Genomic DNA, 17367 nt, shown 5'->3' on the forward strand with positions numbered 1-17367 from the left:
AGGGAGCAGCCTCCAGAACTCACTTGTTCTCTTTCCAGTTCCGCTCACTGTTCTTCGGCTCCATCCTGGCCCCTGTACGTTCCCCCCAGGGCCCCAGCCCTGTGCTGGCGGAAGACAGTGAGGGTGAAGGCTGAACCAAGAACCTGAAGCCTGTACCCAGAGGCCTTGGACTAGACGAAGCCCCAGCCAGTGGCAGAGCTGGGTCTCTCAGCCCTGGGGATCAGAAAGGTGGGCTTGCTGGAGCTGAGCTGTTTCACTGCCTCTTGCAGGCCCCAGCTGGCTGTCACTGTAAAGCTGTCCCACAGCGGTCGGGCCTGGGCCCTGTTATCTCCCCACAACCCCCAGCCAATCATGACTTTGCAGACTTGGCCCTGAACTACTGACGTTCCTACCTCTTATTTCTCATTGAGTCTCAGGCTATACTCTAGCTGGCCAAGGCTGGAAACCTGTCTCCCTCAGGCTCACCTTCCTAATGAAAATGTCATAGTAGGTGCTGCTGGCCCCTGGTGATCCAGCTTCTCTGCCAATCATGACCTGTTCCTTCCTGAAGTCCTGGGCATGCATCTGGGACCCCCGTAGAGCTGACAGTTTTCCTTGCTTTCCTGATACTCTTTGGCGCTGACTTGGAATTCTAAGAGCCTTGGACCCGAGTGTGTGGCTAGGGTTGCCCTGGCTGGGGCCCGGTGCCCAGCCTCCCAAGCGGCTCTGTGCAGAAGAGCTGCCAGGCAGTGTCTTAGATGCGAGACGGAGGCCATGGCGAGAATCCAGCTTTGACCTTTATTCAAGAGACCAGATGGGTTGCCCCAGGATCCGGCTGCCAGCCCTGAGGCCAAGCACGGCTGGAGACCCACGACCTGGCCTGCCGTTGCCCTGAGCTGCAGCCTCAGCCCCAGGATCCTGCTCACAGTCACCACAGGTGCAGGCAGGAAGCAGCCCTGGGGGACTGGACGCTGCTATTGATTCATTAAAAAAAGAAAAGAAAAATACACCAAGGCTCCATGTTCCCCGTGACAGGTGGGCCTGAAGGGTCGGGGTGACCCCCCCCCCAGCATGGCAGCATGATTTCTGTACAATCAATCCATCATCTGGGGCACAGGGTGGTGCGTGGGGGCTATTTCTTGGCTTTGGCGGAATTGCGGGGTGGGGTGATGGGTCGGCCTCCAGGGTTCAGGCCACTGAACTGCCCGTACTTCCCCTTGTTCTTGTCGGCGGGCTTGAGGATCTAAAAGAGACAGTGTTGGTCAGGCTCATGGGGCTGAGCCACAGGGCCTAGCGGCCCCTTTCTTCCCCACACTCACCTGGAAAGAGCACATGAGGGTCTCGTCCACACTCATCATGGCGCCAGCATTGTCAAACTCGCCACAGTAGTTGGGAGCTGAGAAAAGTGTCACCAGCTGCCGCTTGGCAAAGAACTCGTAGCCGTCTTCTACCACCTGGGCGAGGATGGGAGCAGTCAGTCCCGAGCGCAGGCACGGCCCTCCCCTTCCCCCGCCGCAGGCCGGAGCCACCAGCCCACCTGGTGTGCTCGGCAGATGAGGTCCAAGTCGTGCTTGTGGAGGAACTTGGCCACCACCTCGGCTCCAAAGGTAAAAGAGACGCCACGGTCGTTCTCGCCCCAGCCCTGCACGTCCTTGTCAGGGTCAGACCACAGCAGGTCACACAGCAGGCCCTGGTCAGGCACGTCTGTGGGCCGCATGATCCGCCGAATCTGCTCCATAGACTGCAGGTCCGGGGACAGGCCTGGGGGGCCGGGGGAAGGTCACTTCCTCAAACAAGGACATCCTCCCTCCAGGAAGCCTTGGCCAATGAGCCCCACCTTTCCCACCACCCTCCTGGTCCCACCACTGGTCTCCTGGGCGCCTAGACAGGCAGAAGTCATCCCCTTCCCCTCAGCTTTTTCAAGTTCCCAAACGGGCACAAAGGCATCCCTGCCCTCAGGAGCACAGAGCTCTCAGGAGAAAGGAGACAAGCCCACCCCATGTAGGACACACATCAAGGAAGTGAGTGCAGCCCAGCACAGTGGGGTATGGGGGACACTTCCTGGAAGGAGTGACTTCCCAGATGAGACCTAAGGAGAGCTGCCGGGTGCCGGGGGATGCGGCCAGTGCTCCTCCTCCCCAGCCATCCCCTCCCTCACCTCCGTGGCAGCAGAAGATCTTTTCATCCACTATGGCCGCAATGGGCAGGCAGTTGAAGCAGTCAGTGAAGGTTTTCCACAGTTTGATGTTGTAGCGTCTCTTGCCTGCCCAGGGGGAGGTGGCTGTGAGGTGCCTGCCTACCCCACCCTCAGCCAGGGTCCCTGGGCTATTCAGCCGCAGCTGGGAGGAGAGAGTCAGGCACCGATGCAAACCACTCCCCACCCCTGCCACCTGTCAGCCTTCCAGGAGCAATTCTAGTTACTTTTTATTTTAATTTAAGAAAACAGGATCTGGCCAGGCGCAGTGGCTAAGATCTGTAATCCCAGCACTTTGGGAGGCCGAGGCGGGCGGATCACCTGAGGTCAGAAGTTCGAGACCAGCCTGACCAACATGGAGAAACCTCATCTCTACTAAAATACAAAAAAATTAGCCAGGCGTGGTGGCACATGCCTGTAATCCCAGCTACTTGGGAGGCTGAGGCAGGAGAATCGCTTGAACCCAGGAGACGGAAGTTGTGGTGAGCCGAGATCACACCATTGCACTCTAGCCTGGGCAACAAGAGTGAAACTCCGTCTCAAAAAAGTAAAGAAACAGGGTCTTGCTCTGTCACCCAGGCTGGAGTGCAGTGGCAAGATCATAGCTCACTATAACTTGGAGCTTCTGGGTCCAAGTGATCTTCCCGCCTCGGCCTCCTGCCAGAAGTAATTAAAGCACCCGAGTCCACTGGAAACTAAGTTCCAATCTGGACCAGCCTCAGGGTTGGCACTCCTCGCATGCCCCCACCCATGAGCCGGGCCAAGTCCAGGTCTGGTTTATCTCAGCTTCTGGACAGCAGAGCCCATCTGCAAATATCCTAAGTGCTTAGTAGCAAATGTAGGGGGAGTGTCACCAGGCAGGGCCCTGGGGGAAAGCACTAGAATCCGGACAGCCCTTCAGTCAGCAACCATTCCCCAGACCCCATGCCAGGAGGGGCAGGGCAGGCACGAGAAAGGACCTGGGCCCTGCTTCGTGGAGCGCACAGTCTAGCAAGTGTCTGTCAGATATCAGGCCAATGTGAAGGTCCCATTGAATGGCAAAGAGTGCGGTTCAGGACCCGGGCAGCCCCAGACGCTCAGACCACTCACACTCATCGTAGAAACCATAGATGCGGTTGATGCTGGCACACTCGTGGTTCCCACGGAGCAGGAAGAAGTTCTCGGGGTACTTGATCTTATAGGCCAGCAGCAGGCAGATGGTCTCCAAGGACTGCTTGCCCCTGTCCACATAGTCCCCCAGAAAGAGGTAGTTGCTCTCGGGAGGGAAACCGCCATACTCAAATAGTCGCAGAAGGTCGTAGTACTGGCCGTGTATGTCACCTGTGACCCAGGGAACCGGGTAAGCTAGATGCAAGGTCTAGACCTGAACCCAGGGCCAGGACTGGGCTCAAGGGAGGAGGGCTCCAGGAACTCTGTGGGGTCCAGTGCCACTTTTAGGAAGGCAAGGGGACCTGGGCCGGGGGCTCACCGCAGATCTTGAGGGGTGCCTCCAGCTCCAGAAGAATGGGCTGGCTCAGGAAAATCTCCCGGGATTTCAGGCACAGACCGCGGATCTCGTTCTCTGTCAGCTGTACATTCTTGCCAGGCCGCGAGCCCTGCACTGGGGGCGCAATGGGGTGTCAGGACTCTGGACCCTGACAGGAGGAGGGTGGGCGACACGGGTGGCCCCATGGATACCTCCCGGGGCGCCTAGGCCTCCTCGGCCCCTCCTTGCCCACAGGCAGCTGTTGCTGCTGAGCCTCCCGGGACCTCGGCCTCAAGCCTCCCAGGGGAAGCCCCCAGCTACCCCCAGCGCCTCGGGAGGCGACTGTCGTGCGCAGGGGGCTGCCACCAAAAACCTCACAGCGCAGGACCCCTTCCTGGACCGGGCTTCCCGGGTTTCTCCCTCGCCCCAAGAGCCCAGGCAACCCGTGCGCCCCCAGCCCGGGAGAGTGGGGGAGCTGTTCCGCGCGTCGGAGCTGGCCCCGGACCTCTCAGGCGCGTCCGCGGGGGGGCAGCTGCGGCCACGGAACCTCGCTGCCCGTCCCCGCCCAGTCGAAGCTGGCCCCGGGGGCCCGCCCGCGCGCCACTTCCGGGCCGGGCAGGGGGCCAGGGCGCGGCGGACGCGGGCCTCCCCCGCCCCGACCAACCTTCCAGCAGGCGCCCGATGATCGAGTCCAGGTTGAGCTTCTCGCTGTCGGACATGGCGGCGCCGCCGCTCCAGCCCAGCAGCTCCTGGCCCGCTCCTGCCTCCCGCCCTCCGGCAGCCTCCTTCCGGCCTGGCTCTCCTTCCGCCCGCCCCAGTCCGCCCCCGGTCCGCGGCCCCGCCTCCGGGCCTCCCGGGCCCGCCCCGCCCAGTCCCCCGCGCTCTAGCGCCCCCGCTGGACGTGAGGCGCGGCGGCCCGGGGGGCGGGGCCTCGGCGGCGGGCTGGGGGCGGGGTCTGTCGGGGGCGTGACCAAGCTGGTTACGCCCCAGAGGAGGCCCCCAGCCCTGTTCAGAGGATGTGGGGCCGGAAGGACTGTGGAAGTTGTTTTTCTCTTTCAAAAGCCGAACAGACTTTCCCACCCCTTCCCTGGGTGGAGGGTGTTGTGAACATGTTAATAACCGGCTGCTAGGCACTGAGGGTTAACTGCTCGAAGTGCAGGAAAGGAAACTGAGGCTTAAGAGATAAAAACAGCCTGGACCTCGCATTCACGGAGGACCCCCTACTTCTTCGTGGGTCTCTGTGGCCCCCAGGCGGCTGACCACACTCAAAGACAGCTACGGCTGAATTCCCAGCGCACTTTGGTCCTTGGGGCATGCCAAATTAATATTTTCTTACAAGTCCCATAATTCGCTTTTTTTTTTTTGAGACAGAGTTTTGCTCTGTCGCCCGGGCTAGAGTGCAGTGGCGCGACTTTGGCTCACTGCAACATTCACTTCCCGGGTTCAAGCGATTCTCCTGCCTCAGCCTCTGGAGTAGCTGGGATTACAGGCATGCGCCACTGTGCCCAGCTAATTTTTGTATTTTTAGCAGAGGTGGGGTTTCGCCATGTTGGCCAGGTGGCCTTGAACTCCTAACCTCAAGTGATCCACCCCCCTCGACCTCCCAAAGTGCTAGGATTACAGGCGTGAGCCAACAAGCCTGGCCCCATAATTAGCTTTTGAGTAGCACAGTAATATTGCAGGGTGTGCACATAAAAATAATTACTTTATGAGCAGACCTGGCTGGGCGCAGTGGCTCACGCCTGTAATCCCAGCACTTTGGGAGGCCGAGGCGGGCGGATCATTTGAGGTCAGGAGTTCGAGACCAGCCTGGCCAACATGGTGAAACCCCATCTCTCTAAAAATACAAAAAGTTAGCTGGGCATGATGGCAGCCTCCTGTAATCCCAGCTACTTGGGAGGCTGAGGCAGGAGAATAGCTTGAACCTGGGAGGTGGAGCCCAGGCGACAGTGCGAGACTGTCTCAAAAAAAAAAAAAAAAGAGCAGACGATAAATGAACCTTAATTCTTGTTGGAACCCTGAGTTGGTGCTTTACATGCCAGTAACCTCAGAACTGGAAGTGGGCCTGCCGTGGTGGCTCAGGCCTGTAATTCCAGCACTTTGGGAGGCTAAGGCGGGATGGTCTCTCGCGTCCAGCCTGGGCAACACAGCGAAACCCTGTCTCAATAAAAAATACAAAAATTAGCTGGGCATGGTGGTGCGCGCCTGCAGTCCCAGCTACTATGGAGGCTGACACAGGAGGATCTCTTGAGACCAGGAGGTGGAGGTTGCAGTGAGCCCAGATCGTGCCATTACACTCCAGCCTGGGTGACAGAGCAAGACCCTGTCTCAAGAAACAAACATGAAGTCCAGGCGCGGTGGCTCATGCCTGCAATCCCAGCACTTTGGGAGGCTGAGGTGGGTGGATCACCTGAGGTCAAGAGTTTGACCAATGTGGCAAAACCCTGTCTCTACTAAAAATACAAAAATTAGCCGGGCATGGTGGCGCATGTCTGTAGTCCCTGCTACTTGGGGGGCTGAGGCAGAAGAATCACTTGAATGCGGGAGGTGGAGGTTGCAGTGAGCTGAGACCGCGCCACTGCACTCCAGCCTGGGCAACAGAGCGAGACTCTGTCTCAAAAGAAACAAACAAAAGAACTGGAGGTGGCCCGGCCCCTGCGTCTAACAGTCCTGGGCCCTCCACACCAGCACAGGAACTCAAGCCTGCAGTCACTGGGGCCATGGGGAGGGTGGGAGGAGCCCACAGCTCAGGGGCACTGGGGCAGGCAGGAAGAGCCTCAGAGAGGAAGGGGTGACACCCCCCACCCTTGGGAGGGGCCCCCAGCGGTTGCCAAAGCTGTGTGAGGAGGAGGAGGAAGTGAGAGGAGGAGGTGAGGTGCTGCGGGAGGTAAGCTGGGCTGGTGGGGACAGGGGCAGGGCTTGGGGCTGGGTCTCCGGACAGAGGCCTGGCTTTTCTGTCAGGGCAGGGCCTAGCCCCTGCCCCCATAAAAGAGGAGACATAGGGGGCTTGGTGAGATACCCTGAAACCTCCCCCCTCTGACCCCGCAGCCAGGCCCCAGGCTGGCCGGGAGTGGCCCCTCACACTGGTTCTCCCCACTTTCTCTGCCTGTGGCATCGAAGGCCCCGGGCACCATGGCCCAGGCCCTGGGGGAGGACCTGGTGCAGCCTCCCGAGCTGCAGGATGACTCCAGCTCTTTGGGATCCGACTCAGAGCTCAGCGGGCCTGGCCCATATCGCCAGGCCGACCGCTATGGATTCATTGGGGGCAGCTCAGCAGAGCCAGGGTAAGGGGGCAGGGTGAGGGCTGGCGGGATGCTGGGACAGAGGACGGGGTGCTGAGGGCTGAATTCTGGAGGGAGGCCGGGAGGGTCTGGTGGTAGGGATTGGGAGGGGGACTCAGCCAGTAGCACCCCTCTGCAGGTGCCAGGTGGAACCCTAAGGTGGGAAGGGTCCGGGGAGGCCTCTGTACGTCTCTTACCCCCAGCCTCCGAGGGTTTGCACCCACTACTGGGGCAGAACATCCTTCCCCTTTGAACCTCTGGCTCAGGAATCCCAGATCCAAATCACAGAACCCATACCTCCTCCTTCCCCCTTTCCCCAAGCTACAGACAGAAACACAAGTCCAGATATAGACAGAAACTTGCCCCAGGTCACACAGGAGATCAGACACAGACCCAGACTCAAACTCAGGACTCTGGGCTTCCAGTCCAGGGCTCTCTCCAGCCAGCTTCCCCTATGAATTGTCTGTGTCCCTGTCCTGGGTGACAGCCAACCAGCCCCTCCCCCAATACACACCCACTCACCCCTTCAGTCTCCTGCTTCTGCCCAAGTCGGAGCCACATCCTTTCCTGTCCCCGTGACAAGCATTGGCAGCTCCTGGGTCACAGGTCACCCCACAGGGCTCCCAGAGATCCCTAGGGCCAGGAGCTGGGTTCACCTGGGTAGCCTGGAGGGTGGCAGTGTGGGCCTTGGGTAACAGCTGCCCAGCGCCTGGATACCTGTGCCATGCACCCCCAGGCCGAACCACCCACCTGCAGACCTCATCCGCCAACGGGAGATGAAGTGGGTGGAGATGACCTCGCACTGGGAGAAAACCATGTCCCGGCGGTACAAGAAGGTGAGCGGGGCAGGGGCCCCACTTGGCTTCCGTGGCTCATTCCTCTCTGCCTCAGCCCACATCTTGGCAAAATGTACCCACCCTGTGTCCCAGCACCTCCGGCCTTTGCTCCCTGCCACCCAAAGTGGGCCCCTGCCTGCTGATGAGCTGTGCCTGGGGCCTGCCAGCAGGAGCTATGAAGGCTGCCTAGTGGAGCCCTTGGCCTCACCCACAGGTAAAGATGCAGTGCCGGAAAGGCATCCCGTCTGCCCTGCGCGCCCGATGCTGGCCCCTGTTGTGTGGGGCCCATGTGTGCCAGAAGAACAGCCCTGGCACCTATCAGGTGAGGGAGTGGGCAGGGGCCCCAATTCCCCTACCCAGAGCCCCTCACCACACTGAACCCTCACACCCACCTTCCCGGCTACCCACAGGAGCTGGCAGAGGCCCCTGGAGACCCACAGTGGATGGAGACCATTGGCAGGGACCTGCACCGTCAGTTCCCTCTGCACGAGATGTTTGTGTCGCCTCAGGGCCACGGGTACGAGGCCGGTGATGCGCAGGGACCCCCAGCCCCACAAGCCCCAGGTGCTCCAGCCCACTTTCCCCAGCCCAGCTCTACAGTCTTGCATCTCAGGGGACCCAGCAAGGCCCAGGGAGGCTGAGGCCTGGGCAGAGGCCCCCAGAGGGTGGAGAAGGGGGTGCCTGCAGGACTGGCCCCTTATGGGGTCTTCCGGCACAGGCAGCAGGGGCTCCTGCAGGTGCTGAAGGCCTACACCCTGTATCGACCGGAGCAGGGCTACTGCCAGGCCCAGGGGCCCGTGGCTGCTGTGCTGCTCATGCACCTGCCCCCAGAGGTGAGTGACCTTGACCCTGCTGTGGGAACCCTAGTGACCTAGGCCCAGGGAACGCCATCCCCAGGAACTGTGGCCTCAGAAACCTGCGATCCTTGATTCCTGGACCCTGTCCTAGTGACCCAGGTCCTCATGACTGCCAGCCTCAGTGACCTTCAAGCCTAATGACCTTGACTCCAGGAACCCGGGACCCTTGACCCCAGTCATCTAGGAATCTGGATGTTATCACCTTGACCCCACGACTCCTGATTCTGAACTTGGGGACTGCGACCCCAACCCCAAAGACCCAGAAACCCAGGACTTGAACTTTGGGACACTCCCTACCCTTGGCCAATGAACCCCCCAACCCTGTGACCTTCAAATCTAACACCATGAGCCCTGTGATTTCCAACACCCTAAACCCCTTAGCAGACCCTGTCTTGGGCAGAGGAGGGGGCTTTTGGGAAGGGCTTCTAGGAACTGCGCAGGTTAGGAGTGGCCCTGAGTCCAGGCCCCCGTGGTGCCCAGGCTCTCCCCTTCACTCCTTTCCCCTGTCCTGCCTTCTCCTCCGCGGTCCCTTCCTTGGTGAGCACTTACAGGCCTGTGCCCTGCCCCTTCCCCAGGAGGCCTTCTGGTGCCTGGTGCAGATCTGTGAGGTCTACCTCCCTGGGTACTACGGACCCCACATGGTGAGAGGCTGACATGGGGGCTGGAGGAAGGAGGGGCAGGGGCCCGGTGAGTGGGTGGGGGTCTGGGGACTGAGGGAGGTTGAGCCTGGGCTCTGGGGGTGGCGGTGCTGGCCTGCTGATGGACGTGGCCACAGGAGGCTGTGCGGCTGGACGCTGAGGTGTTCATGGCCCTGCTGCGGCGGCTGCTTCCGCACGTGCACAAGCACCTGCAGCAGGTGGGCGTCGGGCCCCTGCTGTACCTGCCCGAGTGGTTCCTGTGCCTCTTCGCCCGCTCCCTGCCCTTCCCCACAGTGCTGCGTGTCTGGGATGCCTTCCTCAGTGAGGGTGAGTAGGGCAGCCAGTGGCTGGGGCAGGAGCCTTGGGGTGTGGGTGGGGAGGTAGCTCACCAGCTCCAGGGTTCCCTTTTTGAGCCTCATATCACAGGACTGGGTGTACCGAAGGTGATGGCCTGGTGCCTGGCGCTACATCACCCATCACCCATCACCCAGGCACCGCCTGGTGCAGAGCTGGGCCAGGGAGGCTTCCAGAGGAGGCAGATGGGGCAGGAGCAGGGTGATCACAGTACATGGAGGCCTGAGCTTCTCAGGGACAGTAGGAGGCGTTCCTCCCCAGAGCCCGCAGGCACCTGCTGGGTGCTCACTGGCTCCAGACGTGGATCTGCAGCTGGGAATCAAGTGATCGAGACCTTCAATTCTGGCGGGGGTGGGGATGGGTGGCGACAGTAACCAAATTCACAAGATATTTATAGATTGTCAGAAGTGTCATGAAGAAAATAAAACTAGGGATGTGACAGGGAGTGTCAGGGGAGTGCAGGGGCGATGGCTGCATTTAAGCTCCTTCTGGCTGCTCTGTGCAGGAGGAGGACTCACAGGGGTGCCTGTGGAGGCCTGGGGCCAGAGAGGCCACTGTCCCTAGGGGCCAGGCTACAGTCTACGAAGCAGGGAGGGCTTGGAGCCATGAAGCCAGAGAGGTGGAGGCTGGGGGCCAGGCCAAGAACAGGAGGGGAGTCAGAGCAGAGCCAAGCTGGACTCCCTGTGTCTTTGGGACTCTGCCTTGATACTGCCATCGGTAACCCACCTGCATTCTGTTCTATATGTGAGGTCTGGAGGTTGCACCTTAAAATGTGGTAGAAATCAGTCAGCATATGCATACTGTGCATACTGAATGCCTGTCGTGTGCTCATCCGGCTTCCTGCCCTCCGCACAGTGGAGGACCACTGGCTGGCTTAGAGTTCTGGCCACAGGTGTCCAAGTCGCTATCCATGCGGTCACCTTCCAACCAGCCTTAGACGTCGAGAGCAGGGCTGGGCAGAGCTGGGCAGGGCCTGACCTGCCCACCTGGGGGCAAACACTACACAGGCTCCCTTTATCAGAAGGATGATAGTATGAATAGTGATTGTTCCTACCATCATCACTCAACCTCGCTGGTCCCCTGGTGGCTCTTCTCAGATCAGAGGCTGCCAGGAAGGGATTTTGAGGCTCCAGGACTAGCCCAAACTCACATTGTGGGGAGTGTGCACCGAGTGCTATGCTCCTGGCTTAGGGAAGAGCAGTTCTGCCTAGGATCTTTCTAGAATCAGAGGGTCACAGATCCAAGTTGGAAAGGCCCTTAAAGGGCTCCACCTGACCTTTCATCATGGACATGAGCAAGCTGAGGCCCAGGGAGGGCTTGGTGTGAAGGCATCAGTAGCCCTGGGCTCCTGGCAGGAAGCTGGTGGCTTGGAGGGGACTGGAGCCTTGGGGTGTGGGCAGGGAGCTAGCTCACCAGCTCCAGGGTTCCCTTTTGGAGCCTCGAGTCATAGGACCAGGTGTGCTGAAGGTGATGGCCTTGTGCCTGGTGGCACATCACCTGTCACCCAGATGCTGCCTGGGGTAGGAGCTGGGTGATCATAGCACATGGAGGCCTGACTGGCTCAGGGAGAGTAGGAGGTGCTCCTCCCCGGAGCCCACAGGCACCTGCTGGGTGCTTGCTGGCTCCAGATGTGGATGGCATCTGAGCATCAAGTGATCAAGACCTTCATTCTGGCGGGGGTGGGGATGGGAGGCGACAGTAACCAAATTCACAAGATATTAACTCTTCCCCAAAGCATCTGTGGCTCTTGAGGCTAACTTGGCCAGTACAGCGGCCTGTGTTACACGAAATGCAACTCCACCCTCTGTCATTGTTCCTGAACCGGGGAGGGCAGAGCTGCAGGAGAGTGGGAGGCATATGGCTGAGGGCAGGTTTGGGTGCAGAACTGTGGAGGGGCAGGGCTGGCCTCCCAGTGAATAAGCCCCCGGCCTGCAGGTGCCAGAGTACTGTTCCGTGTGGGGCTGACACTGGTGCGCCTGGCGCTGGGCACTGCAGAGCAGCGAGGGGCCTGCCCTGGCCTCCTGGAGACACTGGGAGCCCTTCGAGCCATCCCCCCCACGCAGCTGCAGGAGGAGGCCTTCATGTCACAGGTGGGTACCCCCACCTCTCCTTGGACTTGCCCAGCCCCTGCTGCATGGGGGAAACTGAGTCCCAGAGCAGGAAGCCAAAGTGAGAATGGGGACTTAGTTCCTGTCCCCTGAGCTTCAGAGAACACAAAAACCTGAGGCCTCCAGTGGCTTTCTGTGGCTCCCCAGTGAGGCTGTCAGCCCCTCAGTCCTCAGCCACTTCCTGGGCTGGGGACCTCACAGTTTCCTGTTCCTGCCTTGAGGCCGGGCAAATGCAGCACCAACTGCTCCCCACAGGTGCACAGCGTGGTGCTGTCGGAGCGGGACCTGCAGCGGGAGATCAAGGCCCAGCTGGCCCAGCTGCCCGATTCCGCGCCGGGACCCCCGCCCCGGCCACAGGTCCGCCTCGCCGGGGCCCAAGCCATCTTTGAGGCCCAGCAGCTGGCAGGGGTGCGACGAGGCGCCAAGCCTGAGGTGCCTCGGATTGTGGTGCAGCCCCCGGAGGAGCCCAGACCACCACGGCGGAAACCCCAGACCCGCGGCAAGACTTTCCATGGGCTCCTGACTCGGGCCCGGGGCCCCCCCATCGAGGGGCCCCCCAGGCCCCAACGAGGGTCCACCTCCTTCCTGGACACCCGCTTCTGAGAGGACCATGGACTTAGTGTCCCCCAGTCTCAATTGCCTGATGGCTGATGCCAGCCCGGCAAATAGGCACCGCACTTTACTCTTGGGACTCAGGGACTTGGCTTCCTTCCTGGCAAGGACCAGGCAGTGGGGAAGGAGGAGGTCCTCCATGGTACATACTGGGTCAGGCACTAGCATGGAGGAGGGTCACAGAGTGGGGCACGTGAGGACCCATGGAACCGTCCTGGTGCCCAGGCCCTCACAAGTACCAAAGCCAGCACCAAAGGAGTCAGGGAAGGGGTTGGCTGAGTCAAGGGACCCCAGAGGGCACCAGGAATAAAATCTTCTTGAACAGATGCCTTGGATGGCGCTGGATCAAATGCCCTCCTCCCAATCCCAGACAGGCAGCCCCTTCCCCTCCTCCCTCACCTGCCCTTCCCAGCCCCGCCCTCTCCTGGTCCTACCCTTCCCAGCCCCGCCCTCTCCTGGTCCTGCCCTGGGGACACACTGAGGCTGCCCACTGGCTGCTGGGGAAGGTGTTTACAGTAATAAGAGCCAATTGAAAGTCGCCCTGCCCAGCCTCTGGGGACAGGAGTGGCTTTTGCACCTGCAGGAGGAGGGCGCCCCAGTGGATGGCGAGTCCAGGGGCTCTACCCCCTCTTCTGCCCTCCTTCCCCTCCCTCCAGGGTGGTTCAGTACTCGCTGGGATGGGGGACTCTAACCCAAGTCCTCCCCGCACCCATGGTCCTGGTCACATCTGTCAAAGGGATCCAGGCAAGAACAAAGGCCTAGTGTGCCGCGGACAAAGGAGAAAGGTCCCGCCGGCCCTCACCCCTCCCTGGGCCCTGCGTCTGCCCCCTCGGGACCGCCACCATGGAAACCCCCTCCCACACTCACTAATAGCCCCCGTGGGTGCCCAGGACCTGAGCCATCGCCAGGGCAACAGGGCTGGTTCCGACACAGGCGTGTGTCCCACAGTGTCCATTCCCAAGTGCCCTCCCTTCGATGGGGAACACGGCAGGACTCCATATGGATGGGAGGCATCTGCAGGCCCAGGCTCCAGAGGTGGCCATTGGGTGGGGTGTCAGTGGAGTCACCTGTCAGACTCTGGGTTTGGAATGTTCTTGCGACAGGGCCACAGGCTGCGTCTATGTGGCAAGTGCCAGGTCCTGGGTCCTGGGCAGACTTGTCCTACTCCCTAGGAGCCTAAGCCCTGGAAGAGGAAATCATGGCGGCCCAGACCCTTCCTTATCTGTCGTTTCTCCGGGGGAAACTGAGGCTCAGGAGGAGCAGGAACTTGCAGAAAGCCTTACTATCCATAGCAGACCCAAGGTTTAGCCCTGCCCCAACCACTGGCAGCTCCCCCCTGGGCAGCCCCCTGGGAGTGCTTTCTCCTGCTCCTTCCCCACTCTACCCCCAATCCTGCACCAGCCCCTCAGTGTGTGGATGAGGCAATAGCCGGACTCCCGTGAGTTAGAGCGTGCTCCAGAGCCTCCTCTGCCCACTCCTCCTCACCCCGCTGGGGTGCCTGCCACTTAATAATAGCCTCCTTACCTGTAGTTTACAAAACGCTTTCCCAGACCCCCCCGCCCCTAGGCCCTCTCTCTGCGGGTGGCCCCTGATATCCCTGTTAGAGACACAGAGGCTTAGTGAGGACAAGGACCTCACCCAGGCCCACAGTGAAAGGCAGAGCCGGCTGGAATGCAGAGGCAAGGCTCTGTGCTGTGTAGACTATGCCTTATCCTTAGACGGGGAGTGTCTTGGTGGAATCTCAGGCACTGTAGCGGGCAGGGTGGCCGGGGTCAGGGGGCACTTGTCCCTGAAATCCACTTGGGAGCTCCCTGCCCTCCACAGTTCAGCTCTTTGCCTGGGAGAATAGAGGAGCAAGGTGCAGCAGCCTCAGCCCTGGGCTGAGGGTCTGTCATGAGCCTGCGGGGGAGCGGTGGCAGTGGCTCACCCTGGACACAGACCCTAGGAGCCGGTGGTCTCCAGCAGCGTCCCTCCAGCTGGGGCTCAGTCATTGCCTTTCCTGCTCAGGAGACTGTTTTCTGGGCAGCTCTTCTGTAGGTTTCCTTATCAGTCACCTGCACGGGAGCCCTAACTCACAGGCTGGACAGAAGAGGACCAGTGCCCTCCCGGTGTGAACCCTCGCACACATGGGTTCTCACAGGCTCTCCTCCGCAGGGCTGCACCGGCCCCCACAGCACCTTTTTGCCAGCTAGGGAAAGACGTCTCTCCTCCAGGCAACATGCAGCCTCACCAGAGTGCACGGTGTAGCAGAGTGGGGTGTGATCTCTCTCCCAGGTGCCTTTGTGCAGTGAGCAACCTACACAAACATGCTCAGTGAACCTAGAAAGTCCCTACAGATCTGCCTGGAAAGGGGCTCAGAGAAGGGAAGTGATGCATCTGAGAGGACTCAGTGTGTGGGGACTGAAGCTGGGAGGGCCCCTGGGATGTCTGTCAGCCTGCCTCAGAGTGGACACGAGTGGGGGCATGCAAAGGAGTGGAGCGGGGCAAATGGGTGCCTGCCATGGATCGGCGGGGGGGACCCACGGTCTCCATCTTGCCCTGCCACCCACTTGAGGTTCCCTGAATTCCCACACTGTTCCAGGCTCCCAGAGGGGTCAGACTTGGACTCCCCTGCATGGGAAAGGCCCTTTCTTCTTCTCTGAGCCTCAGTATTCTCCTGCAGATAATGGGATTATAATAGCCCCCACCCCAGCCTCAAGAGGGCTCTACCAGCTCATGATGATGATGATGATGACTGTTCAGTCCAGCTGGACAGCAGCCAAAGCACTGCCTCTCCTCACCCCACCCCTACCTAGCCTCAGGTGATGTCCAGGCTTTCCTGGCAGGGGCAGAGCAGAACCACCCGCCCACCTGCCTGCCCCAAGTCCCAGGATCCTGAGCTTGGGCTGCAGCTGCCCAACTCTGATTTTCCTCCCTGTATCCACAAGGCAAAAGCCAGAGCAGCCAGGGACCAGACAGGGTGGCCTAGGAGTGGGCACACCCGCAGCACTCTGTGCATGGATGCACGCATTCTGGCAGAAGATCCCAACTCTGCCTCTCACCAGCTGTGTGACCTTGGGCAAGTCACATGACCTCTCTCAGTCTCATAATTGCTCCCTTGCATGTGAAGTGTTAAGCCTGGGGTGAGTGTGCACTGTATCCCCATTTGAAGATGAGAAAACTGAGGCCCCACGGCTGCAGAGCTTGTTAAATGTTGTTAAATGTCAAAGCTCATGCTCTTTGGATCATGCCCAGGCCCCACAGTGGGACCCCATGGGCGCTCAGGCCACCCAGGTGGCAAGCGATTGGGTCTCCTGGGGTGGTGGTGGGACCTGGGCCCCTCCCCTTAGTGATCTGAAGCTCACTCTCCCCAGCCTAGAATGGGGCTGGTTCCTCATTCCTGGAGCCTGGGCCAGCTGTAGGGAGGGCTGCACGTGGGCCTGGAAGTTGTGTGGGGAATGTAGGCTGGACTGGGCATCCTGGAGAAGCCATTTCCCCTCTCTGCCGACCCCCTCCAGTGGTAGACAGGGATGGGTCTGCACAGACTGCCCTGTATATACTTGCAGAAAGGGTCCAACAGCTGTCATCTCTGTCCCTGACATGTGTGGGCCCCTCAGTACTCTCCCCCAGGCCAGGAGGCTCTCAAGGACAGCCAGGGCTCAATATGTGTCCAGTTGCGAGACAGGCAGGGAGAAGGGCTGACTGGGGACTGTGAGAGGGAGGAGTTAGAGCCATAGGTTGCCCTGCCTAGGAGAGGGAAACCAGCCCCATTCTAGGCTGGGGAGAGTGAGCTTCAGATCACAAAGGGGAGGGGCCCAGGTCCCATAGCCAGAGCTAGGATTGAAACCCACTGGTGGGACACACTCCAGGAGAGGGGGTGAATCTCTGGTTGTGCTTCTGTGGGTGAATTGTGGCTGAGACCCAGGTCTCCTGGGGTATGCTTCTGTGGTTGGGTGGGTGCACTTGGGTGTGAGTATGTATGTCTTGGGGAGATTATAGCTTCAACTCCGGGTGTGAAGTTGACCTGGGTGGGTGTTGATAAGCAGAGCAGATTTCTTTTCCTTTCTTTTCTCTTCTTTTCTTTTCTTTCTTTCTTTTTTTTTTTTAAAGAGATAGGGGGGCCAGGTGCAGTGGCTCACACCTGTAATCCTAGCACTTTGGGAAGCCAAGGTGACCAGATCATGAGGTCAGGAGATTGAGACCATCCTGGCCAACATCATGAAACCCCGTCTCCACTAAAAATACAAAAATTAGCTGGGTGGGCTGGGCGCGGTAGCTCATGCCTGTAATCCTAATACTTTGGGAGGCTGAGGCGGGCAGATCACCTGAGGTTGGGATTTCGAGACTAGCCTGACCAACATGGAGAAACCCTGTCTCTACTAAAAATACAAAATTAGCTGTCATGGTGGTGCATGCCTATAATCCCAGCTACTCCAGCCTGGGCAACAAGAGCGAAACTCCATCTCAAAAAAAAAACAAAAAACAAAAAACAAAACAAAAGTAGCTGGGCATGGTGGCTCGCACCTGTAGTCCCAGCTACTTGGGAGGCTGAGGCAGGAGAATCACTGGACCCGGGGAGGCGGAGGTTGCAGTGAGCCAAGATTGTGCCACTGCACTCCAGCCTGGTGACAGAGTAAGACTCTGCCTTAAAAAAAAAAGGGATAGGGTCAAAAAAAAAAAAAAGAGAGAGGGAGATAGGGTCTCGGCTGGGTACAGTGGCTTACACCTGTATTCTCAGGACATTGGGAGGCCGAAGCAGGAGGAGCACCTGAGGTCAGGAGTTCAAGACAAGCCTGGCCAACACGGCGAAACCCTGTCTCTACTAAACACACAAAAATTAGCCAGGCGTGGTGGCGTGTGCCTGTAATCCCAGCTACTCAGGAGGCTGAGGCAGGAGAATCACTTGAACCTGGGAGGTAGAGGTTGCAGTGAGCTGAGATCACACCACTGCACTCCAGCCTGGGCCGACACACTGAAACTCTGTCTCAAAAAAAAAAAAAAGGGGGGAGCGAGCGAGAGAGATAGGCTCTCACTGTATTGCCCAGGCTGGAGTGCAGTGGCACA

The 17367-nt window shown here is 59.7% G+C and overlaps 3 protein-coding genes across 6 annotated transcripts in view; 2 read left to right on the forward strand and 1 right to left on the reverse strand.

The window, feature by feature from the left end:
• The window catches only part of RAD9A (RAD9 checkpoint clamp component A), an 82358-nt gene extending 81372 nt beyond the window's left edge, over positions 1-986 (forward strand). Inside the window, exon 13 of the mRNA XM_055354624.2 lies at positions 39-986. Within this exon, the coding sequence (XP_055210599.1) occupies positions 39-134 (96 nt within the window). The 3' untranslated portion in view covers positions 135-986. The remainder of the gene's footprint in view (positions 1-38) is intronic.
• PPP1CA (protein phosphatase 1 catalytic subunit alpha) lies at positions 759-4460 on the reverse strand. Its single transcript, XM_055354627.2, has 7 exons — positions 4303-4460; positions 3642-3773; positions 3263-3493; positions 2138-2242; positions 1517-1740; positions 1299-1433; positions 759-1222 (listed from the first exon to the last, which is right to left on the reverse strand). Exons 1-7 carry the CDS (start codon positions 4355-4357, stop codon positions 1112-1114), a joined length of 993 nt encoding a protein of 330 aa, XP_055210602.1. The 5' UTR covers positions 4358-4460; the 3' UTR covers positions 759-1111.
• Positions 4461-6497: 2037 nt separating this feature from the next.
• On the forward strand, positions 6498-12650 carry TBC1D10C (TBC1 domain family member 10C). Of its 4 annotated transcripts, none has more exons than XM_055354618.2 (10): positions 6498-6525; positions 6759-6922; positions 7656-7755; positions 7970-8077; positions 8166-8272; positions 8474-8588; positions 9188-9253; positions 9388-9577; positions 11540-11694; positions 11968-12650. In XM_055354618.2, exons 2-10 carry the CDS (start codon positions 6771-6773, stop codon positions 12313-12315), a joined length of 1341 nt encoding a protein of 446 aa, XP_055210593.1. In that variant the 5' UTR covers positions 6498-6525; positions 6759-6770; the 3' UTR covers positions 12316-12650. The 4 variants fall into 4 exon arrangements, with proteins under 4 accessions (XP_055210593.1, XP_055210594.1, XP_055210598.1 ...); XM_055354619.2 differs by having other exon boundaries at positions 6504-6525; positions 6687-6922; XM_055354623.2 differs by lacking the exon at positions 6498-6525 and having other exon boundaries at positions 6627-6922; positions 9164-9253; positions 11968-12641.
• The last annotated feature ends 4717 nt before the right edge of the window (positions 12651-17367 follow it).

This window comes from Gorilla gorilla, chromosome 9 (assembly GCF_029281585.2).
Source record: "Gorilla gorilla gorilla isolate KB3781 chromosome 9, NHGRI_mGorGor1-v2.1_pri, whole genome shotgun sequence".
Classification (NCBI taxonomy): Eukaryota; Metazoa; Chordata; class Mammalia; order Primates; family Hominidae; genus Gorilla; species Gorilla gorilla.